This window comes from Prinia subflava, chromosome 25 (assembly GCF_021018805.1).
Source record: "Prinia subflava isolate CZ2003 ecotype Zambia chromosome 25, Cam_Psub_1.2, whole genome shotgun sequence".
Taxonomy (NCBI): domain Eukaryota; kingdom Metazoa; phylum Chordata; class Aves; order Passeriformes; family Cisticolidae; genus Prinia; species Prinia subflava.
The window spans coordinates 1,704,844-1,732,322 of NC_086271.1; the positions used below are offsets into that span (position 1 = coordinate 1,704,844).

General features: G+C 37.6%; 1 protein-coding gene across 2 annotated transcripts in view; it reads left to right on the forward strand.

The window, feature by feature from the left end:
- DCAF6 (DDB1 and CUL4 associated factor 6) overlaps window positions 1-27,479 on the forward strand; it is a 74,875-nt gene that overhangs the window by 20,107 nt on the left and 27,289 nt on the right. For both annotated transcript variants that reach the window (XM_063419247.1, XM_063419248.1), the window contains exons 3-10: window positions 2,298-2,390; window positions 4,977-5,162; window positions 8,442-8,555; window positions 9,618-9,753; window positions 11,530-11,744; window positions 13,572-13,665; window positions 15,056-15,175; window positions 15,394-15,639. In XM_063419247.1, coding sequence (XP_063275317.1) covers window positions 2,298-2,390; window positions 4,977-5,162; window positions 8,442-8,555; window positions 9,618-9,753; window positions 11,530-11,744; window positions 13,572-13,665; window positions 15,056-15,175; window positions 15,394-15,639 — 1,204 coding nt within the window. The remainder of the gene's footprint in view (window positions 1-2,297; window positions 2,391-4,976; window positions 5,163-8,441; window positions 8,556-9,617; window positions 9,754-11,529; window positions 11,745-13,571; window positions 13,666-15,055; window positions 15,176-15,393; window positions 15,640-27,479) is intronic.

Here is a 27,479-nt window from a genome sequence, read left to right on the forward strand (position 1 = left end):
AACCAACTTTGGTCTGGGTAGGGTATATTGAAATTGCGCAACTGTGGCAATCATTGCAATGAAATTGGAATTTTGGAGGAGAACGATCGATGTCTTGTGCAGACTTGTGATGCTGCAGTTTAGATAATCTTGTCTCCCCTTTGCATCTTCGACGTTTCTCTGCTTCTCTGTCCTTCAGATTTTGTGTTTGTACATAAATATACACATCCACCCCCTCAATTTGTTTAATTTTTTGTGCTAACTTTTCTTTCTCATATAATGACTTTAAAATTTTCAGTAACTTCCTTGTTTTTTTCAGTGTTTTGTTCCTGTTTCTATTCCTGTAATCTTACATTAGCATTTTGGTTTCTTTAGGGCAATGCTAATAATATTTTCCTGCCTGAGAGGAAATGCAGATGGAAATAAACATTGTTGGGTTGTGTGTTTGCCCTGGCTGTAGTGCTGTGCAATGTTTGACAACATTTTAGAGTACACCCATTGTCAGGACAGGTTATTTCAATGATAGATGGTTCTGGGGGCTACTTGAAATTGTGGTTCTTGGTGATTGACAGCCAGAGTTATAAAACCATAAGAGTAGCCACGCAAGGTCATACCAAAGCTCAGTGGAGCCTGATAACTTGGCCCTGGAAGTGGCCAGCACATATTTCCAAAGGAAGTTGAGACAGGGCAAGCACACAGTGTTTGATGGGTGTTCTGGAGAACACGTCACGCTTTAATGGGCAGGTGAGGATGGAAGCTGATTTTGTTTCTGATTATTTTTCATTTGTCTTTGATGAATATGTATATCCTTCCACTTCTGGTGTTTAAGGTGTTTCATAACAATGATTTCCAGTTTCATTAAAAAGCCATTTTGTTTCATTTAAGGCCTTCCATTTCCTGTACAGTGAAGATCCACGAAAAATTATTTTTTACTTTTTCCATGCCATTCATGTTCTCATAAGCTTCTATCATTTCCCTACCCTAGAGCAGTACAAATTATTTGTTTCTTGCAATAAAAAGTATTAGATATCTGTGAGCCCTGCAGTAATTCCTTGTCATAATTTCTCTTTCCAAATGGGCAGTAATAGAAATGGAGAATACGAAAGCAGGAAAGGAACCCAAACTGCGTAGTGTGGAAGACGTGGGATTGCCATGCATGGATGTATACCCTGCTCTAGTGTGCATTTCCTAATAAATCCTAACTATATCTGATGGCTGCTGAGCACTGAGCTAACCCTGGCACGTTTGTTTAACACCAAGATCTCTCCTCAAGTTCCTCCACCTGAGAATATCATGGTGGTGTTGTTCCTGTGATCCACCTGAAACTGCTAACTCTGATTTTGCAACTAACCCCAACTAAACTTGCCATTAAAACAGTAACTGGAGTGGCTGTATTTATTTTAAATAAAAAATATTTTTGCTGGGGGGAGTTCAGAGTGACACTTTTGCATTAAAAAAAAAAAAAGCATAAGAAAATAATATAGAACAAAGTGGGTTTTTTACCAATTCTGTATCCAGTCTGGTACATCACACTAAGGCAGCTGTTCTGCCAACAGAATCTAGCCAGCAGAAAATGGTGATGGCTGCAGTTTGACACTTGAAGGTATTTTAGAGGTTTACTTGAAATAATAATGGTCTGCATGCAGTCTTTGGTGCTTGTGCATGAGCTGCTGCTTGGAGATTACCTTTTGAGCTTCCTGGATTTTGAGTGCTTTCACAGCTTTGTTTCACTGACACATTATTAAGCACAGTCTTGTGAAAAGGAGAATTGATAAGGAAATGTATTGTAAAGCTCTCCCAATACAATTCTGTAGCTCCCTGTAGGATTCTTCTTTCCCAGCGTACTCATACTTTCCAAAAGGGATCTGGGATGGATTCTGCAGTGCTTTTCCCTGAGAAGGTGTGGTCACTGAAAATGTGCAAAGCAGTGGATGGTCACAATTTGCTTGTGGTGAAGATACAATAACGAGAGCACTGTGATGCCCTCCAGTTCAAATTCAGAGAGCTCTCTGTGGAGTAGATTTGGTACATTAAAGCACCTGAGTGTGTAAAATTGTGGCTACTGTGGGAAGCTTAATTTACCTGATGAACTCTTGAGGAACAGAGGGAGTAATTCAGAGGCCATAGGTGAAGCAGGTGATTCCCTTATCAATTTGTTTTAAAAACACTTTTTTTTTTAATGCTAGCTGCTTAGAAATTACATCATTTCAGTTGAATTTGTTAACTTCTATTTCTGTAGTGTTGGATGAGTATTGATGTTTTAATGTGGGGAAAATTTAATTAATCTAAGTCTAAACAATTTTTTTAAATTCATGCAGGTGAACACAATTTGCTGGAATGATACAGGAGAATATATCTTATCTGGTTCAGATGACACCAACCTGGTAATTAGTAATCCCTACAGCAGAAAGGTAGGTTTGTTTCTGGCTGCTTGTTAATTTTCAAATAGGATGCAAGTTATTGTTTTTCAACATATTAAAGATACTTTTCAATATATCAGTTTTCAGATATTAATTATTATGTGACAAAGATAATACCATGCACTTCCTGGTGTACCTAAATGGGAATAAAACTTCACAGTGCTTTAAAACCTGAGAGTTCTAATCCTTTGCAACATTGGTATTATCCCATTTTACGGTACATGGCTGGGCACAAAGGAAACATAGTCTCACCACAGATTAGTGTCAGCACCAGCAATAGGTTTCAGTAATTCTCATGAAATCTTGTAGTCAGATAAACTCATTTCCTCTCACTTCAGTTTTAAAATATTGTAATTTTTGCTCTGTGTAATGTACTGAGTTGTCTTTGTGTGTAATGTTGTTGGAGTGCCAATCTTGATTAAAATAGTTCATTCCAATGTTAAATTACGTTGCCGTGTGTGTGCCTGCAAGTGGATGGAGAATAATTTATACTGAAATAAGGCTTGCAATGCAGCTGAAAGACTCCCAGTAGTGCCAGCTGGCATCCATTGGGTCGTGGCACTGCCCCACACTTTTCTCCTGAAGGAGCTGCTGATAGTTTGGTAGAACAGATGCTCTGAGCTGTGTCCTCTCAGAGGCTGACAACTAAACCCCGAGGACAGGCTCAGAAATTAAATGTGTGGGAGAAACAAAAGATATGATTGGTATCGCAGAAGAGAGTTTGAGTAGAAAACAATATTTTGCTTTCCTGAAGGGTTGGGGTGGGAAAATGGTGTGCCTGTAGGTAAGGCCTTTTTGCTGACCTCCCCAAAGAAGCCACAGGTTCCAAACTTCATCTCCTCCTTTCAATTACTGGTGTCAGCCTGACAAAGTTCAGATCGGTATCAGATAGGATTAATCTTGGACTGGGAGTTCTGTTGAAAAAGCAGTATCCAAGACAGCTATGAAGTGTATGATGGATATATTCCCAACTGAGTGTTGGTAGAGTGACTTGCAGAGTAAGAATTTTTCATGCAAATGAAGGATGTTCAATGTTATTTATTGTGCAGAGTTGATTTTAATATCCCACTATGGGATAGTTGCTCATTATATAACTTTTACATTAAATATTGTAATATTTTAACAAGTGCTGCAAGCTAAGCTTTATGCTTTCATGGGACAATTTTTCCCCCCCATTGTGTTCTACTTCTCTACTTAAGCCTAATGAGGAATATGGGAGATATTTTGTTTTCTTTTTTTTTTATTTTTCAGTTAGCTGAGTTATTTATTTTTTGCAACAGCAGAGAAGATGATTTTTAAATTATTTTTTCCCAATTCATGCAAATGCAATTATAAAACAGCAGGTACCAGCAAGAAGACTCAATAATCAGTGTTATTCCTGAAATGTACCAGAGGCGTGATTTTTTAAATGAGTATTACAACTCTGTTAGCTTATTTTCTCTGGCTTGAGTAAGAGAATCAGTAGAGGAAAAGGCAGCAAACTGGTATCAGAACTGTGCTGTAATTCTGTCATCTTGGCAAATACCCTTATCACTATATTTTCTGATCCTATCTAGGTAGAGTACCAAAAATAGACTTCAGCCATCAATATTTTGTATCTTTCAGAATATGCAGATACATTGTTAAACTTTATTAGTGGGAATTATTAAAAAGATGTGAAATAGCACTGCTGAACTGTTAGGCATGAGCTGGTACTGACAGAGAACCTTCATTTGCAAAACACTTCCTTTGATTAAGTTAATTGAGTGGAAATTAGGAAGTAATTTTCATACTGTAAACAACTTGGTAAGTATTTTTTTCCTAATGGGAGTGGTGAAAATGCAATTTGGTTCAAGTGCTTCAGATGGGAGAAATAAGAATATAGTGTGCACTTGTTCACAGGAAAGCATGTGGAGGTTTTTTCAGTTTTGGTAGGCTAAGTATGTGAGGAAGGATAAAGAATCACCACAAAGTCTTTAAAATCTGCTGTGATTGTGAAGTAAATCATATGTTTCTCTGCTTTATTGTGGATGAATGAGAGACTAAGTCAAGTCCTGGTTTATTGCCCTGTATAATCAAGTTCTTAAATGTTTCTTTTTGGCTAGTTTCAAAACATCCTTTCTCATGAACTTCAGTTCTCCTTTTTGAGTTTTAAGAGTAACATCAGTTTTTAAAGTCTATAAAGTTAGCTTGGATTATTAAAGTTGGCAGTGCCTTATTCTCCTTGACTTACAATATCCCAGATCTTCTAAGTCTCTCCTCACTGACATGCTGGGTGGTTGCACCATCACCCTGACTAACGTTTCACTTTGAGAAACCTGATGTGCTGTGTAACCAGCGCTGCAAAAACAAAGGGGGCAGCTGCATTCCAGCCCTTGGATTTTGCTTGATGCAAGTGCCTGAGCAAATCTCTCTTGCAGAATCATTTTGTTCTTAGAAGAAATTCAGTGTAAAGGCAGCTTCTCTGTTCACTTGTATTGAACCGTAGGTCCCTGGCAACCTGTACAAAACTGGTATTTCAGAGTCTTGAGTTTTTTCCATTCTTTATTTGCTTGGAAAGCACTGAGCTGCTGCCTCCTTTTTTGCTTTGTCCTTTAGGTTCTCACCACAATTCGCTCAGGACACAGGGCCAATATTTTCAGTGCAAAGTTCCTGCCGTGCACCAATGACAAACAGATTGTCTCTTGTTCCGGGGACGGGGTCATTTTCTACACCAATGTTGAGCAGGATGCAGAGACCAACAGGCAGTGCCAGTACACCTGCCACTACGGGACGACCTACGAGGTACCTCATGACGTAGATCATAATTTTAAGAAGGGTAAAATACATATTTCATTGTATTGTTGCCCAAGACTTTAACCAGACTGCTAAAATCTTTGTTTCAGTGCAGTGAGAACTTGTCTTCTGTCTCTTTTGAGTTGCTTTTTTTTTTTCGTTTTAAAAAGTTGGCTTGAACAGACAAATGTGCTGTCCAAATTAAAAGGAGAACTTTGCAAAAAGTAGTGCTGTTAAGACCACTTTGCAAATATGAGTTCTCCTTCACTGAAAGAATGTTCTGCAGAGCAAAAAAGATTTAAATTGAGCTCTGAATTTCTTCCTGAAGTAGGTTGGGGGAAGTGACTGTTTTGCATTTTTATTTTTATTCTTTTTCCCCCACCCCTCCCCTCGTCCCTGAACTTTTCAGCAGTTTCATGCCTTTTTCAAAATTTAGATCCTTCTAAGAAATGCTTAGTTCAGCATGTGTGAAAAACTTAATCTGAAAAATGTGTTTACATTAGTAGATAATTTTCTATTGTGTATTCTAGCTAACTCCTTAGGTGTAAATTTAGCCACAGCGTTTTCAGTCCTCCCTTGGAAGTTTTGTTCATGTAAATTAGGCAAGTGAGGAAGCAAAGTGTTATTTAAGTTAGGAAGATAATAAGATTTGTTATTCTGTCTGCTTCTTTTAAATAACAGCAAAAACTGCTGCTTATGGAACTTGCAGTGCTTAAAACAGAAAAATTGCCCTTTTTTTTTTCCTAGGGTATAGATGTTCCTGTTTCTTTCACTATTTATTTGTTGGGGCTTTTTTAACACCACCGCAGTACACACACAGGGGGAAAAATTCCAAATCCATTGGTTTTTTATCTATTCAGCTCAGATTTCATAGCAAGCTTTTAGATCACTTTCTTTGCATGTTAAGTGAACAAAATCTTTTAAAAAGTGAAATAAAAAGAATTGGAGTGTGTGAAAAAAGAAAGTGGCTGAAGTACTGCCAGAGTTAATTTTTGTTCCTGTAGTAAAAGTGTCCTTATGGTTGTAATTACACCAATTACATTTCCCTGCTATATTGCACAGTCAAAGTGGTCTTATTTGGGACGATTTTTATTCAGCAATAATGTTAACAAGAGGGCATTATTGCTGTTTTGAATGACAGGAGTGTGATACAGTTTGGGTTGTTTTTGCTGCTTTTAAACACTCTTAATGGAAGGAATATCAAAACCTCTATATGAAATTGGCTGTTTTAACAACTCTGTTTCTTAATGAAGTTATTTTTTTATCCTGTTTTGCACTGAGGTTGAGAGGTTCCTGGAGTGGGGAGATAATTTCTAAATATTGTGATGTTACTGCCCAGCTGTATGTAACCACATCATCATGTTAAATATAGAACTTTGACTCACTGGGTTCTCTAAATAACAAAAGCTAAAAGCTGCCCCTGAGGTACCAGTTCTAAATTTGAATGAAGTTTCGATTTATACAGCTCTTGGAGTTTATGGCAGTTCAAGATGTTGCAAAAACATGAAGCAGAGGAATGTGGAAATTGATGTAGATCGTTGTAAGCCGTGAGATAATTGTACAATTGTTTTTAGTTCTGAGTGAGAATAGAATAAGTAGAGGGAGAGACTCTTGAGCCACGTTTCTGAAGAATTTATTGTTTATTCCAGGCCTTGACAAGTTAGTTTTTCCTCAGCCAAATATTTTCTTTATTGTCTTTCATGTGAATTGCATTTCAGAAAGAGAATGTACTTATATGGACACCTCCTACTTTCTTCTGTTAAATGCAGTAAAATGATCATACAGCTGTACACTTTTGACGTTAAGTAGCAAACAAGTTTTTAGTTAGTAAAAACCAATTCTATATTATCTATCTATCTATCTATCTATAATGTGTACCTGTTAAACTTAAATATAGTAATATTGACTCAGTTATTGGAGCTTGCATTTCTCCATTTCTCTGGTTTAGTGCTTAGAGAGTACTTGGGATGTTTGTGAACACTGCACATAAAAGTTGCCATGTGCAAGTTATATTACAGGTATAGTGTGAAATAGCATCTGTGTGAACAAAAATAAAATACAGCTACTAGAAATAGGAGCTTGCCACATTCAGCAACATTATTGGAGTAAAATGTTTTCACTGAAAGCTCTGTTAAATGCTGGAAGAATTCAGTGGATTGAAGAACAATTGCTAAATTTTGTAACTATGGAAATAAAGTTAACTTGAACGAAATGTGTAGTGAAAAACAATCTTTTCAATATGTTACACTGATATATTAAGGAACAGTGGTCATAGCTCAGAAGTTTATTGTTCCATTGGTATTCAAACCTTGGCTTTGTTCTGCAAGTTATTTGGCACAGCAAGAATTGTCTCAGTTGTTGTGCTGAGCCTTACAAGAGAGGCTGAAGCCTTCAGCTGTTACCTTTGTAACCCCACTTCAGTTAGAGAGATGTGCAGATATCCACAAGTTACTTTTATTAAGAATTTTGGGAAGTGGGGGTGATAACTCATTTAACATGTTAAAGAATCACTCATGCTCTGTGTTCAATGAATGTATTATACTATTAGCCATTGTTGTTGCTTTATAAATTTCTACTGATAGTAGCAGGAGTGTACAAAAGAAAAATACTGCTACAACGTTCTCTGTTTTCTGTTTTAAGAGACAGAGTGTAAATAAAGTGGCATTTCCTGTGCATTCATTGACCTGTGGAATCTAGGTCATATTTAACATTATGGTCACTTGCCTTTTTATTTTGTCTTGAGGAGGCTTTGAGTGAAGCCATTCATGTGAGACTCCATCTGACTCATCCCTAGCTGGAGTAGGGCTGAGCTTAGGAAGATGGTTCAATACAGTGCTCTCTTAAAAAAAAATAAAAATTTAAAAGCCATTGCGTATTTTCAAGGCATTCAGACTTCTGAGGACTTTGTTTGTAATTGTCTCCTATTACTTGATAGAGAATAAACTGAGCTTTTGTTCAATTGTTGCAGCAAACTGATAAGTTATCTGAAAAGTGATTGCAGTAAATGTATGTTGTGTAATAAAAGATAGCAGAAACAACTGTAAGCCTTGACCTATGGATATTTAATCTTATGTGATATTTAAAAGTTTCTTTTGACTTCAACAATTCAAACCTCTTCTTGAAAACAAAGAAACGTCCTCAGTTTTTCAATTTTTCTCATTACTTCACTGGAAAGCTTGACTTCAGTCCTAATTGCCATACTGCTGCTCCAAATATTGCTGCTTTTGTTTTTAAATTAGTGCTATTTCTGGAGGTATTAATAATTTAATTTTTCTGTCTTTTGAGCAGATCATGACAGTACCAAATGATCCCTACACTTTCCTCTCTTGTGGTGAGGATGGCACTGTGAGATGGTTTGATACTCGCATCAAAACAAGTTGCACAAAGGAAGATTGTAAAGATGTAAGAATGAAACCTTTTAATAAAGATTACTTTAATAACAACAATAATAATAATCAATGAGTAAAATAAAATAGTAATAATCTTTTAATAAAGATTGCCTAAATGTAGAGCTGTGCATCACACGAACATACAATATGAATTCTGGTAAAGCTTTTAGAAATAATAGATTTTAGGGTCATTGGTGGAGATGACAGTATGTCTCTCAAGAAACAATAAAAGTTTGGGGAATTTTTTTTTATTTTTCTTTTTTAATTTTAGTATCTCCTTTGGCTTTTTTTATTTATAAGCTTTGATGTGAGGCCTCAGATGGTAGAAAAGATTGTCTGTTTAAATTGAATCTTAGTCTGGTTTACACTAATAACGTACAGAGCAAAACTGGAGACAAAAAATGAGCCTTGAGAATCACCTGCAGCCTTGTGTTCTTGAGCATCCTTTGTCCCTCTGTAAGAAAAGATTTGGTAATGAATTATATTAGATTATTGGTATTACCAATATCCACTGTGTTTGAATTTTAGAAACAACTTCAGTATTGAATTGGAGCAAAACTACCAAAATATGTATTGCTAGTCTTGATTAATTTTGTTCAGCCTTGTGCACATTTACCAGTTCTAGGGGTTTGTTTCATTGTTTTCCCCTCTACCCAGTTATCTGCCTGTAGATTGAACCTATTCTCATCCTTTAACTGATTTAAACTGTTTATGCATATTTAGTCCTCTCCCACATCCACAGTTATTGTGTTTCCATAAGAAAATCCAAGGTGCAAGGTAGATTATAAATCTTCAGGTTTTAGGTTATCTATTTTTCAATGGCCCTGTGTTTTTGTTTTGGTTAGGTTTCTTTTTCAGTTGTTCTGGTGGCAGTTTTCTTTCTCTGATAGTTTTCCTTCCATGCAGTGGCTTTTCTGATAACACATTTACGGTCTGTCTTCACAGGCCAGACCTATTTTCTCAAAATCTCCTTGACGAAGGGAGGGGCCTATGTAGTGAAACAAAACAAAACAAAAGAATTATACTTCAAATGTTCAGAGCTGTTATTTCAACACTGCCTTTCTGTGTGTTCCAGGATATTTTGATAAACTGCCGTCGTGCTGCCACCTCTGTTGCTATCTGTCCACCCATCCCCTACTACCTGGCTGTGGGCTGCTCTGACAGCTCAGTGAGGATCTATGACAGGAGAATGCTTGGCACAAGGGCAACAGGTAGGAACCACACTTCACTGAGCACTTCTACCCACTGGCAGTGTCAAATTCAGGTTATTTTCAAAATAGGTGGTGAATGACTCAAGTGTAACACTGCAGAAGTGTAGCTTCCTTCTCTGGGAGCTGTGGTTTGTAATGGCAGAGACATTTCACTCTAATATTTGCTAATGCTGAAATCTTCAAAGGAGAAAACCTGATCTCTTCATGCATCTTAGAATGCATTGTGTACTGAATGTAGAAAAGGAGATTGTGTAATGTCTTATTTTGGCTTGAAACCTGTGATTCCAGGTTTCCAAAAAGCCAGAGATTACAGCCTCCAGTGGTCCACCTGAATTTAATAAGTTCTTCTTTTACTCTACCATGCTGGAACTTGATGTTTCTAATGGGAGGAGATCTTATGAACTCCATAATATTCTGCCCTGTGCTTGCCTTTGCAGTAGTTATTGCTGTATCTAACACAATTTCACTGAAAAGCTGCAGATTCCTCAGATGAAAGCTCACATGCTTCAGATGCTTACCTGAGGATTTTATTTAAAAAATTCAGATGCACAAAAATGAGTTAAGTCATTTTAACATAGCTTTTGGTTATAATGTATGCTCAGTGTTTAGACACATAGGAATTGAAAGTACAGGTGTGACATTCACCTCAATAAGTAGTGGCACAAAATCTGTCATTTTGTGCAGCATTCTCCTCTTGATGACTGGTGGAGGTAAAAGGGAACAGCAAAGATCACTAAACATAAAAATATCCCTCTCATCAGGTGGACATTCTATAGGAGCTCTCCCTTTCATCACAGTGCTCAACAAAATTCTGTGAGAAGTGCCTGGGAACAAGTTCTGGGGGCTGACTAAAATGTATGTGTGTTCTGGTATTGTACAGTTCAGGAATAACATGAATTTGGCCTGGAGAGCAAAGGAGAGAAAAATCAAAATTTTGAAGATTGTTTTTTTTTAAAAATATTGGTATAGTGTTCTGTTGCTTGTTTGGGGTTGTGTGGAGTTTTTGTTTTTTGTTTTTTTTTAAGACATCAATTATTCCATGTCCAGTAAGCAAAACTGATTTTCATTTAATCATTTCTGCTATGTAATTGACAGGGTGTTTTTTTTTTTTTTTGTCAAATTAAGATTTTTTGGAACAGTCTGGATTTTCAGTGTTAGAGCTTCTTATAGGTAACTTTTATCTGCTCTCAAACTTGTAATTGTAGAATTTAAGATTGGAGGTGAGTGATCAGGAGAGCATGGTAAGTCCAGTGTAGTGTATAGTTCTGCAGTTTCAAAGTGACAATGTTATTCTGTTTTGAAGAAAAATTAATTTTTTTTTTTATTGGGTAGAAAAGAGATGTATTACCTAAATTTTCAAAATTTCATGTAAGGAATTCCTTTCTCATTTGTGTGTAGATATAGATCTGCATTATTGTTTTGTGGTTTTTGATTCTAAAATTTCCATTTGTACCACATCTGGCAGATAGCTTCCATACAACACCATGTGGTGGATATGTGAGACATTTATACATATATCTATGTGTGTTTTCATCTTTTATATTTCGTAATACGCATAGCATTTGTAAACCAGAATAATAAAGACTGTAAAATCTGATATGTCATTCTCCAGATCAAAATTATTGCAGAAACTACAGGGTATGTCGCTTTTCCCTGTTTATATTTTGGTAGATGCCAAATAAGAGGTTTACTGAAGCTGTTGAAAATTTGCAGTAGTAAATGTGTAATTCTTTTCTTCCTCCTTTCTTTCCCCACTTTTGTTTTTTTTTAATAAAGGGAATTATGCTGGTAGGGGCACTGTTGGAATGGTGGCACGTTTTGTCCCTCCTCATCTCAGCAACAAATCCTGCAGGGTAACATCCCTGTGTTACAGCGAGGATGGCCAGGAGATCCTTGTGAGCTACTCCTCAGATTACATTTACTTGTTTGATCCCAAGGATGACACAGCACGAGAACTGAAAGTCCCTTCTGCAGAAGAGAGAAGGGAAGAGGCAAGTGATTAAGATGCCCTCCTTTCATGTTTTATGGTTTTAAACTTGCACCACCATCAGCTGTGTTCCCCTTTAATTGAAAATAACGCTGCTGGTCATAGACTGAGGTGTGACAAGTAGGTTGTCACAAATGTTGTGTGTTTTTAATACATATTTATTTATGTATTTATTGACAATATTTTGTCACTGGTTTTCTTTCTCGTCTGGTTTCCCTCTCAGAGATGAGAAGGTATCTGCCTGAACCTTGGGTTGTGAGACCAGCAAGGGTGGCAGGTCACTCTGTGTTCTGTTACTTTTCATGCCATGAGGAGCATATTCCTTGAAATAAAATGTTAATACTTCTTGGTAAAAGTTATCATTTCATGACAGATAGGCAGGAGCACAAGATGTTTAGATCAAGGAGGTGAGTCACTGTTACTGAGCCATATTAAAATTTTCAAAACTCAACAGTTGTTAATCATCATTTCAGTTACAATGATGCTGACCTTTCCAGTCTAAATTTTCTGATCAATATAAAATAAATGCCTTTAACTACAGTGAAGTTGTTTCTGTCTCTCCCTGCACTCTCCCAAGCATCCAGAGCTTTTTTCTCTGGTGTTTTGCTTCCCCTTTCACAAACTCTGTATCCTGAGTTCCTCATCTTTAGTCTGAGACCACAAGGGAGTTCTCAATGAGTTGTGAGCATCCTGCTGTCCTCACCTGCAGGATCAGTGTGATGATAATTATGATAATTTCTTTCCTTTTTCCTGTGAGAAGTGTGATGTTGACATTTCCTTCCTCTTTTTTTTTTTTTAGAATCTTTTTGGAACCCTTTTTAAACCGTTTTCCAGCACATTTTATGTGATGTATTTTCTTAGTCAGGAGTACAGTCAGGAATTTTGCTTTAAAATGCTTATTCTTTGTCCTTGTTGTTATCCCTAAAAGTGATGTTGCTTGGGTATTTTTATTTCAGCCTGTCTTAAAGTTGTATAGTGGAGAAGAAATGTAAAGACTTCTTCCAAAATCTGCTGGTGGAGTCATGAAAGTTAAAACTTTGATATGCCTTCACCACAGGGCATTTATTTTAAAATTGTCAGCATAGTTTCTGGGTTGGTTGGGTTTTGTTGGTGTTGTGTGGGGTTTTTTGTGGTTGTTTGTTTGTTGTTTTTGTTTAGTTTCTTTATTTCTGTTAAGGCCAGAAATATCCAGCCAATACACTTGACTTCAAACTCTGACCTGTCTTTCTAAATGAGCAAAGTACTCCTTATTTCTCTTGAAGTTGCTGAAAGTAACACCACCCATTTAGTGATTGTTCTTCCTGCTTCTGCAAAAAAACTTCCTGCTGCTGCAAAAAAAATGTTATAAAAACTAAAAAGAAATTAGGTTAAAAATAAACAGGAGTTTATTTGCATAAAATTTCATTGTGGTTTTTTATGTCTGATTTTTTTCCTTTTGTTTAATTACAAGTCCATATTTCATTAAACTGAAACTCCCATGTAGTTTTTAATGTGAACAGGTGAATATTTCTGCAGAATTCAGGCTGAATTTAAGAAAACCTCAATCATGATTTGTCACTGTAGAAAAATTCAATTAGCATGACGAAGTTAGTTTAAAATAAAAGCTGCATTAGTTCTGGGAGTCATTTAGGCTGTTGAAACTAAAATTTTCTTGATAAGTGTTGTGCTTATTCATGGTTATTCTGAACATAAGGCTGACATTCTGTTTTCGTGACCGATATGAATTTAGGTGACTTAAGAAAATTGAGATTTATATTTAGGCTTAGAATCCTGTCCTGTAGAGCATAAATAGCTGTGTGATGCTTTTTTTCTCTCTTTTTCTCTCCCCCAGTTACGTCAGCCTCCCGTTAAACGTCTGCGGCTCAGAGGGGACTGGTCAGATACTGGGCCAAGAGCAAGGCCTGAGAGTGAGAGAGAGAGAGATGGTAAAAGCATTTGCATTTGAGGGGGGGTTGTTGTCTTTGCTGCTGTGTTTTGTTGGGCTTTTGTTTTGGTTTGGGTTTTATTTTCCAGTTTTTCTGAAGTATTCCCTAAATATGTGCTTCAGATTGTCCTTGTTTTAACAATCAGCCAAGCCTTAAGATGTTTTTCTTAGAGTTTAGCACAGAGCTGCTGTTGCACAATAATTTTTAAAATTGAAAGTACTGAAAATATTCTTACCAGGAAAATGATATTTTTTCAGTTAGGCTGATGGAAGTAAAGGACAGCTTTTTTCATTGTCATTGCTGAGGGACTAACACCAGCACTTACTGCTTTTCTTTGTAGTCACACCTCACATGCAGTCACAATTACAAATGGAATGCTCTTTAAGGGTTGCATTAGGGGACTGGAATTCAAAGCAATAGGATTCTAATATTATACTTTTCATTTTTATAATGTCATTTTGTGACACAGAGTGGCTAATTTTTATGCTTATATTTTCATGTTTATAATAATTTACTCAATTGCTTGAGATTTTAGTAGATGAAGCATTTGCAAGGCTATGATTGGGTGTCAAAAATTGGAATACCAAAGCAGGGCAGAGCATTTTTTGTCACTTAACTTGATTTTCATCTAACAATGTGTTGCTGTTTAAATCTGACAGATTTAACCCCAATTCTGTGGGGTTCCAAGTATTTGACTCTAGTTCCCTTAAATCTTCTTCCTTTTTCTGCTTATAGTTTCCAAATTTTCTGTGCTGTTTTTCTCATTTTCCTGCTTCCCCAAACTAGAACAGAAGTGTCTAGGATTCTGTACCTGACACAGGCAGTAGGAGAGGATTCTGTACCTGACACAGGCAGTAGGAGAGGATTCTGTACCTGACACAGGCAGTAGGAGATGCTGTTTAGGGAGAGAACATGAGCCTGTCCTCTTACCTTAGTCTGTCTTCTTGCTCTTCCAGTATTTGGAATTACAGGATTAGAAACACTGGGGGGTGTGATCCCATCTGCTCCTTTACAATCTGCATGTGGTTCTGTTGCCTGTGGGTTTCTGAAATCCCTTTTTTTTTTTTGAACCTGTTGATAATATTTCCTGTGGCATCGTTAACCACCTTTAGTTTGTTTTCTTTGGCTGTTGCAATTCTACTTTTTGTGTTTTAAGGTCAGAGCTCATCTGCTTGAGGTGCAGGAGGGAAATGAGGGATCCCAGCAGAGGATCAGAGACCTGTGCTGTGGAAGTGAGGAGAGGCAGGAGCATTGGCAGCAGGCTGAAGGGAACTGCTTCTTGTGGGAGAAGGGGATGAGGGGTGGTCTCCATTCCTGGAAGAAATGAGCAGGGGAAAAGGTACTTTTTGTTGAACCTATAGATGAAACCTCAGCACCATTTGTTCAACAGGGGAGCAGAGTCCCAATGTCTCTCTGATGCAGAGGATGTCAGACATGCTGTCAAGGTGGTTTGAAGAAGCCAGTGAAGTTGCACAGAGCAATCGAGGACGAGGAAGATCACGGTCCAGAGGTGATTTCCTTTTCAACAATGATTACAACAGAAATTGTGTTTATAGTGGATGTTCAGGCCTGCAGTATCAGCTTTTCCTAGGTGTAAACAAAATCTGTGTGCACTGAGGAACTGAGCACATTTCTTTATAGGAATGTTAGTGCAAAGAGAGCTTTAGAGGCAGAGTAAGTTTACTTTTGAGCTCTTTTTCTTGCTTTTTGTTCTGTTTTTAATCAAAGGTGGGACTAATCGGACAGATGCTCCTGCTACTAATAACATGGCACCTGGTAGAGAATCAGAAACTGCAATGGAAGTCGATGGTTCTGAACAGCTTCCATCATCTTCCTCTTCTACCATGTCAGCTCAAGCTCCTTCAACATCATCTTCAACAGAAAGTCCCCCTTCAACTTCATTACTGTCCTCTCCTGATAATGAACAAAAGCCTTCCTTAGGGGCCTCAACTCAGCCTGTGCTGCATCAGTCTGGTGAGAAGAAATCCATCTTGTCATTGTTTATGAAAAATAAGAAACAATTCTCTTTTAGGATATTTTGGGTAATCTCCATTTGTTTTCTTCCTTGCACATCCTTAATGAGACTTAAGTGTTTTATGGTTACCAAGTGTTTGCAGTGGTTTAAAGAAAGAGTAAAACCATCAACTCTATACCTTTGTCTGAAAAAGGAATTTCCAAGGGGATCACCAGGATTGCCTTTTGAAGTAGAAAGGGCAACTTTTTTGCCTTTTTTTTTCCCTAAACTTACTGTTGTCTTCATGGAGTGCAGTGACATGCTGTCCTCTTCCACTGGGATTTGGCTGTAGCAGCATCAGTGCAATGAATAGCAGAACCTGTGCCTGTTGCAATCAGGGGAGGTAGGAGATGTTTCCTTCAGGAGGAACCTCCATCCTCAGCATTTCAGAGTCAGCAGTGTTGGTTTTTAGCTTCTCAAAATTATTTGGATAAACAAGGCTCCCCTGGCATGACATTCCATTATTGATTAATAAATGTTACCTCATATTGATAGTTACATTTCTATATCTTGAAGAAACTCATCTGTCTTTAACACAGACTTACATTCTTCTTGGGGGAACAAGAAGGAAGTGTATTCTGCTGTCAGAATGTCAGAAATTTATTTGGGTAGTAAAAGAGCACCTTATACTTTGATTTGACCTTTTCCATCTCGATGCCAAACCTTTAGAGTGGAATATTTGCACAAGAGTTTATTTTTACTTTATAAAGTGACTTTCTAGGCCTCACAGTTATAGTAGAAAGACTGATGGGACCTGAAAGACCAAAAGGTTGAGACCTTTTGTCTTACATAGATTCTGTTGTAAAAAAGTCAAGCTCTCTGTCTTTTTCAGGCCTTAAATTTGATATTCTGGAGAACAGGAGGGATGGGGATTCCCCAGGAGAGAGTGTGCCATTCAATGTACTTTGATTGCTGCAGCCAAAATCTTTGGGATGGGTGAGAAATGATGAGGTACCTGGTACCTGAAAGACAGAGAAGATAAAGACACAAGTTAAAATTCATGTAACATGCCATTATTGCTTTTTAAACCTTGCAATTAGTCTGATACTTAGAGATAAACAGTGAGCAGAAAAATGATAATACACACAGGAATTTTAGAAAATACTAAAAAGTTTATTTAGTGTCAGAGGCTTTTAGTCATCTATGGTTTTTATTAGTATTGGTGTCACCTTGCTGCAATCTCAAGCTTTTTCACAATACACACACAAAAAGATGATTAAGGTGTCTACTCTAATTCAGTGCTACCCAATTTAGCTGCCACTATCTTTGATCCAGAGGGATAGCCATCAAAGAACACATGTACCATTATCAAAGGTCCATTTTGATCTGTTTATTTATTATTAAAAGTATATGCTTTATTCTGCAGCTTGTAGTGGCCAGGAGAGTATCTACCATGTTAAAAATAATTGTTTCAAGCTATGACATTGAAACTTTGTGAGTTTGAAAAAGATGATGCATCAGAGAGGATTTCTGGAATTGTGGTGCATTTTCTAGCCTGCATTTTAAGGAATCTGTGCTGACCAGAAAAATCTTTTTCTCTGAATCTACTTGAATTTCTAAGCAAAAGTTTTTTCTGCTAGCATGAAGTAAAAGTTGTTATTTCTCAATCCAGCTCTTTTCTAAGAGCATTTCTTCTTTCCCAGTGTTACTTTGGATTTCAGAATATATTTAGTTTTGAAAGGGGTAGTGATGGTTGGTTGACAGACAATGGATACTTTCTAATTTGCTGTGTAATATTTGATAGATTCTTTTGATAGATTCTTCTTCTAAGTGAGGTGTCAGATTGGCAGCTTAAAATTGTCTACACGCCTCCTGCAGGCATAAATTTAACAGTACAAGGTGTTTGCACACTTAATAATCCTGTTTCAGAAGCAGTGCCAATGAGTTACAGCAACACAAAATTTTGAGTGCCAGGGGTGAGTTCAGGGGGCAGGGAAGCTCCTGGGCAGAGGGAGCAGGGCGTGGCAGAGGGGTTGCACTGGGATTATGAGGGAGCAGGCTGGATTGGGAATGTCGATTTTGGGAATGTCCATTTTGGGAATGTGCCCTGCTAACCCCTGGCTGTGCTCAGTTGTGAGATTTTATTTAGTCACTCACCGTAGTCAATAAATCTAGCTACAAACACTGCCCTCTGAATCAAGACAGGATTCCCTGAGCTTGTTCACTGACATTTAAAGGTGAATAAAACCTGCTGCTTTTTGGGGGTTGACAGGAGAGGGACAGTGCTAATAGGAATAGTTTAAATAAATACAGTGGGGCTGAGTGGGAAGCCCAGACAGAGGTGGGCTTGTAAGAGGTGGAGGCATTTTGGAAGGTGTAAGAAGAAAAAAAGAGGTTTTCAGCTACCATTTTGTGTAAAGTCATGGCAGGTACAAGTTTGAATATTGCAGCAAAGACTCAGAACCTGAAGAATGTGTTTTCAGGAAATGACTTCTTTGGAATTAGAGCATGAATTCCTAACCCAGGCTTGTAAACAGCTTTCCATAAATAATTTCTACAGATTTCTACACTGAACACAAGCACTCGTGGTAATCCTGTGTTTGAATGCAGGATTATCACAATGCCTTTGCATAAGTATACAGTTCAAATTTATTGTTGGTTTGATGTTCCAGAAAATGTATCATGTGGTAAGCATTTGAGCTTCTACATCTGAATTACTTTTTAAAACTTTTAGGAGATGAAGTGCCTGTTCAAAATAAAGTCAGTACAGAAATGATTTACTGCTGGAGCTTGTTGGGATAGGTCTCTTTAGCAGATTGTATATTCTAGAAGTTTGAACATTTAAGTTAAAATTAAACAACAAAATCAGTGCACAATCTCAGTAGCCTATTACTACCAGAACATTTAAATAATTTATATTATATATGTAATGAGAACAATTGCTGGAGATTGTCATGCTTGTCATTAAGAAAAATACAACAAATTTATTTTCTTGCCCTGCTTATGCCATTTGCGGAAACCTTTAATTTTTGTGTATTAGTTTTAAGATGGTGATATTTTGAACCATTGATAAACACCAGGTATAACAAACAGTAAAATATCAAGAGTGTTTCTCATAAATAAAATTCCAGATACACACAGGTACCATTGGGAGGAGATGCAGGGGGGCTGTTGGCTAATTAGTACAAAGCTTAACCCTAATATGTGTTCTTATATAAGGTAACTGCTTTTAAATTTTGAATGGGAATGTGACAATAACAGGGGTTTTTTATTTATTTCTGTTTCCTTAGTCCATTTGCTGGCAAAATAAACATTTGCTTAGATATTCTGGGATATATTAAAATGTGTTGTCAGTGAACATATCCAGGATAGCTGCTTTGCCATTTGGTACCGTAGTCCTTGTTACGTCTTAAATTGTGGCTGCCTCTTAACTCAGTAGAACTGAATCAGGAGCAAGTACTGAAAACTGCAATTTTAGGCATCATTTAAGTTCCCTTAAAAGTATTCTTTAGGCTGTTTGGAGTGTTTATTTCCATAGATGGTTTTGGGACATGAAAACTATTCATAGCAAATCTCTTTGATGCCATATTCCTTTGAGAAACGATATAGTTTTATTTTTGTTACACCTTATCAACCATAAACTGAGAGGATGTTTTTCCCAGAAATGATATTAGACTAAGTACATTAAACCTCATGACCAGTCAGTATTAACTGATGCTTGCCACTGACTTTCCAATTACTGGATTCTGGTTTGGGGTTTGTTTCTCTTTATAAAAGAAAATTTAAGGTTTGTTTGTTTCACTGTGTGGATAAGGGTTTAATTTGTTAATAATTAAAATTATTAACCAAAAAAAAATTTATTTAATTAAAACAGAATATTTGTTAAGCTTTTGCCTGGCTGAAAGGCCCCATGCCAGTGTAATGCTCTCTACTATTTTAATCACATGTTTTAGTGTGATTCAGACACTGCTGTTAAAGACACTCTCTGTGTTATTTAAAAACAAGCACTTGCCACACAACACTTGTGTAAGTGGAAGAAATCTGCAAAGGGCAGGGAAAGAATAAAAAATTGCTTGGACACCTCATGTTATAGCAGTTTGCAAAAGTGCTGGTAATCAGGCAGCGAACTTAACGTGCCAAAATAGTTTAACAGGCAAATGAATAAAGACAAAATGATGAAAACAGTGAAGCCTGTAAAGATGGGACTAAAAGAATAATCTATTAAGAGGATGCTGCTAAGAATTGCTTATGATCGTATAAACTACTTTGTCTGTAGGACCACTTAACAGTGATTTCAGAGTGTGAATCCTCAACCACAGAGAATGTCTGAAATTAAAAATGAGTTCATAGAGAAGTGTGGTTTTTGGTTTAGCTGTTGTTCTGCCACCTCTTTCCATAATTCCAGTCTACTTTTTGCACTGGTGATTTTGATTAAAATTTACCTATTTTTTGGAAACATCAGGAAGTGATTACATTCATTTTGAAAACTTACCTGTAGACTGCAGTTGCACGGTTTTACACCAAATACCCTCATTTATTCTCTGTGTTAGGAACATCAACATTAATACATCTGTTGTGTGCTTTGTTTTGATTTAACCAGGCTATATCTATTTTCCTTAAATAATTCTCTGTTTAATGGCTGGAGATGGGGAGGGGGTTGTATTGTTTGGCACGAATCCTGAACATTTAAGTCCTGTGATTCATGCCTTTAGGAAGAGAAAATATTTCAGTATTTCAATACTTCAATACTTCAATATTTCTATTCTATTTCTGGATGTTAGTATTTTTTTTTCACTGTAATGACACTTAGTACCTGTTGCTTGTCTCTTTGGTCAGTCCCCCACCCCTCCTCCTCTCTGTTCCATATATTGATTACTGAATGCTTCTCTCTTTACCCCTTTTCTCTGTCTCCCCTCCCTGTTTGTCAGAGCTAATGGGACCCGAGTTAGCAATAATCCGTAGGGGCCTGCAGCGGCTGAGGCTTAAGAAGGCAGAGCAGCAGAGACAGCGAGAGCTGGCTGAGCGTTCTGCACCACAGCCCTCCTCTTCTGAGCAGGCCTCCCCTCGGGGCTCCTCACAGGACCCCCAGGCAGCAGGTTGTCACTTGGCAAGGTTTCTGCAGCAGATGATGTAGCTGTAGTTTGTGCTGCTGTTGCTGGCTGAGGTGCTGCTCCTCCAGAACAAGGCATTTCCTGCATCCGCTGCTTGCCTTGCCTTGCTTGTGGTGTTCATCATCACATGGTCAGGGAAACAGTTGTACGGACAGGTTTGTTGATCTAACATGTTTGGATGGAGTGATGCGATGTGGAAAAGGTTTTCTAAGTGCACGGTATCAGGTTTGTGCAATGGTTGTTAGAGCAGCTGAGTGAGAAATTGCTGTGTTCTGAGCGGAAGAATTACACACTGAAATTGCATTTTGGTGCTACTTGTATCCGACAGTAACATTTACGACTTGGCTTTGGGTTAGCATGTGTTCTAAATCAGAGTAACAACTCACTAAATCAGAGTTTGGGCACTCTTCAGTGCTATGGTTTTACAATAAGTGTAGTGAAAACACTTGTACCTAGCCAAAGTCCCCAGTTATGCCCTCCTTTCTTTGAATAGAGCAACTTTTCATTTCACCATCCTCTTTCTCTCTTATCTGACTGAAATCAAAAAGATGACAAGAAAGACTCAAATATGTTTGCTATAACATATTTGAGAAAGTTAGGGCAGAAGCATGCATATGAATAAAGAGGCAAGCCGTGAAGCATAAACCTGGAGCAAACTTTGTCATGGCACCATGTAAAAACGAGTGAGCTGCATGCTGTGTGAGAATTCAGTGTATTTTGTGTTGCAAAGTCATGTCTAGCAGTGTCTCTTCTGTGAATAATCCTGTGACAGTTGAGATGTGGCTAAATTGCTTTCTAGGATTGTGTCTCACATTTGCAGCTGTCTTGCCATGGTTCAGTCTATTCCTCAATCTGGAGCCCTACAGAACAATTTGATGTAACAGAGGCTGATGCTCTAGTCACAACGTGCAGATACTGAATTTTGAATAACTTCCTATACTAGAAAAGAGTGCAGTGAGGTTTCAGTGTTTTGGAAACCAGTACATCCTGGGAGGGGTGTGTGTGACTGTCTTAGGGATGGCAACCATGAGTGCCTGTTACCTGTAGGAGGAGAACAGCACTGGTAGCAGTGGCCTTGTAGGAGGCTGCAGTTTCCTGCCAGGACAAAAAGAACACCCCCAAAATCTACCAATTTTGGTTTTGTCTTTTATTTTTTTTCCAGCAAACTGAACGTCAGAATTTATTAACTCAAATATAAGTATTGATGGAGGAAAAATCGTAACTAATACAGGGAATAGAGCTTGATCTTCCATTTCCTTTTCTGAGCAGCTTAATTTTAATTTTTTTTTACAAAATTGCTTCGCACTGAATTCAAGTAGGGAATAAAGTTTGTTTACAGCTATTTCTGGAGGCTTGTCTGTGCAGATTTTACTACTTCTGAAGGGTGTGTTCATCTGGGTTTCACGTGATACATCTCTCCCATGTCTTCCTTAGTGCTCCTTCAAGAACACAATGTAAATTCTTTACTCCTGTTGCTTGGGTTCCTATGGCACACTGTAGGATCCATGCTGCCACAAATGGGAGGGTTTAAGCTGAGCAATTGCTTTGACTGGGGGGAAGAGGGATCTTGTACATAGTTTGGGACCTCCCCAAAACTGCCTCTTGGAGTTTTGAGTTCCCACATGCTTGGAACTTTAAGGGAATTATTGGAAATATCCAATCCCTTTGTTTGGAAGCCACATGCACAGCCTTGGAGGAAACTAATATTCAAATATTTATCTCTTTCTGCATGTAACGACAATGAAATTAAAAATTTACCGTTTTATTTACTAAATAATTGCTTTGAAAGACAGATTTGCTCAGTGCTGTGGAAACATTTATTTCTGAGGAGACAAAGGGGAACCATTTTTCTCCCTGACCTCCAGCTCATTAGGGTATATCTTCGTGAGGTTTGGTCAGATGGGTGGAATTGTTGCCTTCAGCAGTATAGGCAGTGGAAGTTGTAAAAGGAGAAATTGAAATTTAAAAATATTTAATATGTTTGGTCTATTAGTTGTAGAGAAATTTGATAAAAGATTACATTGTCTTTTGCTTTCCATTTTTATGTGTAAAAATAGGATATTCCTGTTGTGCTTTGTCAGCTTCTTCCCTTGCATTCCTCCTTCCCCTGCTCTGGGAGGGAACAAATGAAGCTCATTTCTTTTGACTGGGAATCACCTTTGCATTTTTAATTTACTTCATAAGATTTCTGCACACTGGACACGGAGATATTCTCTGTATTTGCTCATTTCTTTTTTTGAAATTTACTTTGTTTTGTTTTCCTTTCCTTTCCACTCAAGATTTATTTTTGCAAGTTGGTTATTCATAATCTACTCCTTTGGAAAACCAGAGCTGCACATTTGTGGTCTCTTGCTTCTCCACAGACACAGTTGCTTTCTAACTCTGTGCTTAGCTGACTTTTCAGAAATGGAGGAGTTGGTTTTCAGTGGTAGGAGAAAAATAGGTGAGTAGTTTTGGATTGTTTGGGGTGTCTTAAAAGTGATAAATTCCTATGCAGAGACAATATCTTTTTTTCCTGAAAGGTTGTCTTTGCTGCCCTGTCATGAGGCAGGTGTTCAGTTTTCAGGCACATACTAGCTGTAGATTTTCAAACAAAAAAATGATACCCCAAAATTCTCAATCCCTGCTCTGGTAAAACTTGTATAATTTGCTCTTGTAGTATTGGAGGGAATTCAGTGTGAGACTAAGGCCACTTCTTCTGACTTATACTTCATTATTAATCCTTATCTTTGCAATCACAGAAGCTTGAGTAGGAGGAGAAAAATATCCCAGCCATGTAAGAGATTACAAGTAGAAAATGTCAAGAGCTGAAAGCTTTTGTAGGTTTAATAGAAAATTAGACTGTGTGGTAGTTATTCTGTCCCCCAGTTAACATGAGGATTTGTAAGATCAGTCTGTAGTAGTTAACCATCACTATTTAGAAAAATGTGGTCAAAAGTTGATATTTTTGAATGCTGAAAAGGAGATGAGTAATGATTCACTATTTGACTCTGAGACCAAAGGTCTCAAATGGCAGAGATTTTGTTTTAGTGGATACCCCTCTTAAGTATTGTCTAAATTTGGAATTTGGCTGAATTTTATAAGCAGTGTGTGCTGCATGGATCAGGTCTATTTTTTCTTCAAGCCTTTCCTTACGTATTGAATAGATTCAGATTTTTTTGGTAGCCACTTTATTTAATTAGGGAACTATATTAAATATTTCAGTTTGGTTTGGATTTTTATTTATTGTATGGTTTCTCCCTCAAAGCCTAGGTTTTTACTTGCATTTTTGTGGCATTTCATAACATTTAGATGCTGTGCACTATTTAAACAACTGCATTTATGTGCTATGTGCAAACAACAAAGAAAGTAAACCTTTTTAACCTGTTGTTATTGCTGCAATGCCACATGTGCATCACCATTGCTACATCACTTCTCATTCTGAGAATTTAAAGGAGATGGAATTCAATTTGAAAAGTGACAGAAATGTGAACCAGCTGATCATGAAGTGAAAAAGAAAAAAATATATTATAGATCAAGGGTTCCTGTAGTGGTCTTTGTACCTAATGGTACCCACAAAAACATGAATCAATATTAGCCCTTTTTTTCTGAGGAGAAATAATTGATTTAGATGGCATTTGCTGTGGAATGCAGATTTATACATGTTGGTGCCGGCATATTGCAGAACCTGTGCTGCAAATCGACTTTTCTTTTTAACTTTTGATTGATCTGTACAGTCAGTCTTTAAAGCACAGCAAACTGGACCTTCATTTCTTTGTTAAAGCTTTTGGAGAAGAACAAGGGTATTACATTTTTATCACTAAATTCTTTGCTGACACTCAGGTGTAGAAATGTCTGTTTGAAGTAGTACACAATGCAACTGAGAGCTTATTCATTGTGCAAAGCAATTATTCATAGGTATTAAATCAAGTATTTAATTTCTTAAATTACTCTACATGTATCATGTTTAGGACTTTTAAAACACTCTTTCTCACTGCTTTAGACCTCACCCTGGAGCTGGTGATGTAAGGAGGAATTTTTTTTCAACCAAAACTGAGGTGGCATGCTAATATTTTGGTGAAGTCAGGTGCTGATTGCCCAAACTATAGGAAGATCCTTCAGCATATAACTGACCTTAAAATTATCTTCTATTTTCTGTTTGAGGTTCCCCAAATTTATGAATCTCCAGTTCCCTCTTTAAGTGGTGCTCCAGTTTAGAATGTACTGGTGACATTACAACCAGTGGTGAACTGCATTGGGATGTAGACCCAGCCTGTGAAGGCTCAGGTAAGAGTTTGGATTTTTGTTTGTTTTTTTAACTATATGGCACAGTTTTGGTAATACTTTTTTTCAAAAGCTTTATAAGAAATTACGAAAGTATTTTTTCAGATTTTTTTTTTTACAAAACAAAGCCATATATTAAAAAAAGAGGCATTTACCTGAACTCCTCTAGGCTGGTTTCATGGTTGTGCTGATTTCCCTGCCTGCGGTGGGGGTTCCAGACTGCAGAGCCACTTCAGGGGGTGCTGGTGATCTGAGGCCTCAGGGTACTTGGAAAAGGAAACAAGGGAGTTTCAAATTGCTACAAACAACTCTGTCCTTAACCATGCTAATTCAGGTATTTAGGATGTTTCCTATGTGTTGATTAAATATTCACTTATTAATGCTTTCACAAAGTTGTATGGAGACTTGGATGTAACAGTGAAGTGTGGGAGGTTTAAGCCTCCATTGGCATGGATTTCTACCTAGAAACCTTCTCATTTTCCTTTATTGTGATTGAATGCTTCACACGGCAAAACATAGCTACTTTTTTACTTACTGCTGTGTAGTGTGAGGTCTTAATAAAATTGTAAGTGCTGGTAGGGGTAGTAGATGTAATTTCTTATGTTTCTAATTAAAATACGTTAGTTCAGTCTTCTGATCATACAGGTCTGAATTACAGAGTTGACAAGATGAGCTTCTCTAGCCAAGTGAAATATTTGGCAGCACAGAACACTTTTTAAACAAGGGCATGCAAGCCTTTGGAAAGGATTGGAGTGCAGAAGCAGAACATGGCTGGGATCCCTGTCATGCATTAGGTTTCTCAGCTTGCAGTCCAGGACCTCCCCTCTTTTAGCACTTCTGATACAAGTTAATCCCAACCACGGGCTCTGAGTCAGACATCAAAGCCTTGAAAGAGGCACGGATTCCTTTTCTGAGTCAGCTGGAACACAAGGAGATCATCTCGTGATGTGGAGAAACTGTACATCAGCCATTTGCTCTGATTTACCTTTAAAAAAGTGGCTTATTACTCCACTGAAAAAACTCCCCTTCTCTTCTGATATAGATATTATATATAAAGCACGCTTCACTTTTGGAGAGTAAATTATATGAATGCTACAAATCTTCTACTTAATAGCTACATGCCATAAATCTAGATGATAAATTCTGTGGTCTGACTTAGGTGTGCTTGGTGCAAGGCATGGGCATGGTTGAGCACGGAAGACAAACCGGAAGCAATTTAATGTTCCTCAGTTACAGAAATAAGCTGTGCAAGCCCAGTTCCCAAAACAAGGCAGCCTCCAGAACACACTGCCTCAGACTTTGCTCTCCTTTGCCCTTCCTCCCTGTCCCTGCACCTGGATATCAGTGTAGCAAAGGAGCACACTGCCATGCTTCCACAATGGCTGGGAGTGAATGACTGCTTGAGAATATATGTGTTTAAAACAGCTTGGTCAATTTAGCAGGTTTTATGGCTGTACTACAAAATAGGTCTCACTGGTGATTCTGTCTCAAAGGTTCCTGTAGGAGAGAGTATTATTTCATTGCTTTCCTTGTATAGAATCTACATTTATGTTAAAATCCATTTAGCATGCTGTGATGTTGGCAGACTGTGACTCAGTTTGTAATACAGGATATTAAATCCTTTTAGTTTAGGACGAAATTGTTTATAACAGAAGATTAACAAGTGGAACCAAGATGTGATACTCTAGCCAATAGCTTTGGAATACTGCATTACTTTATGTACATCAGCTCGTCTTCAGATAATACAGAAGTAAGATGTGGTCTTCAGAGGGGACAAGGGAAATAGACTCACAGAAAATACTGAATATTGCATCTGTTGTGTCTGTGCAGTGAATGAGTGCTGGTGATAGCTATTAGCTGGTAGTGTCCAAGGGAAAAAAAGGCACTTGTTAGCTGAGGGGGGTTGATTATTCTATTTGTTTGTTGCTGTGATTGATGGGGATGCTTGTAAGACTGAGGGTGGGATACTGTGATAAACTCATCAAGATTTGTTCTCAGTCATCGGAGGTGCAGCATCTAAGAATGCAGAACTACCAAACTGTGGGATGTATTTTGGTGCTTTGATGTTCTAAAACATTATTATTAAAACAGTATTTAAATATTGGAGGTACTGGTACGCCATGGAGTATTTTATGCTGAAGTATAAATATTCTGAAATTAACATTTTGCACATGATGTGAAATACTGGTGTCATTTGGTAGCTGGAGCAAAGGCTTTAGGAGTCATGACTCTTGAGTGTTTTTCCTGACATGTCAGAAGTGTGAAGAACACAGTAAAATATTTGGTAACGGACAGGCATTTTCATTATCAACATGTCAGCAAGCTCCAGGCTGTTCAGTGAATAAATAATGGTTTGAAACAAGTGGCTTTGCTTCTGTCATGCCTAGAAAATGCAATATGGCTGGCTGCTCATTAAACAAACCCAAAGCTTCCTTATGTTGCTGCTTATTTTATTTTAAACTAACATATGATCGTGACATTGCTGT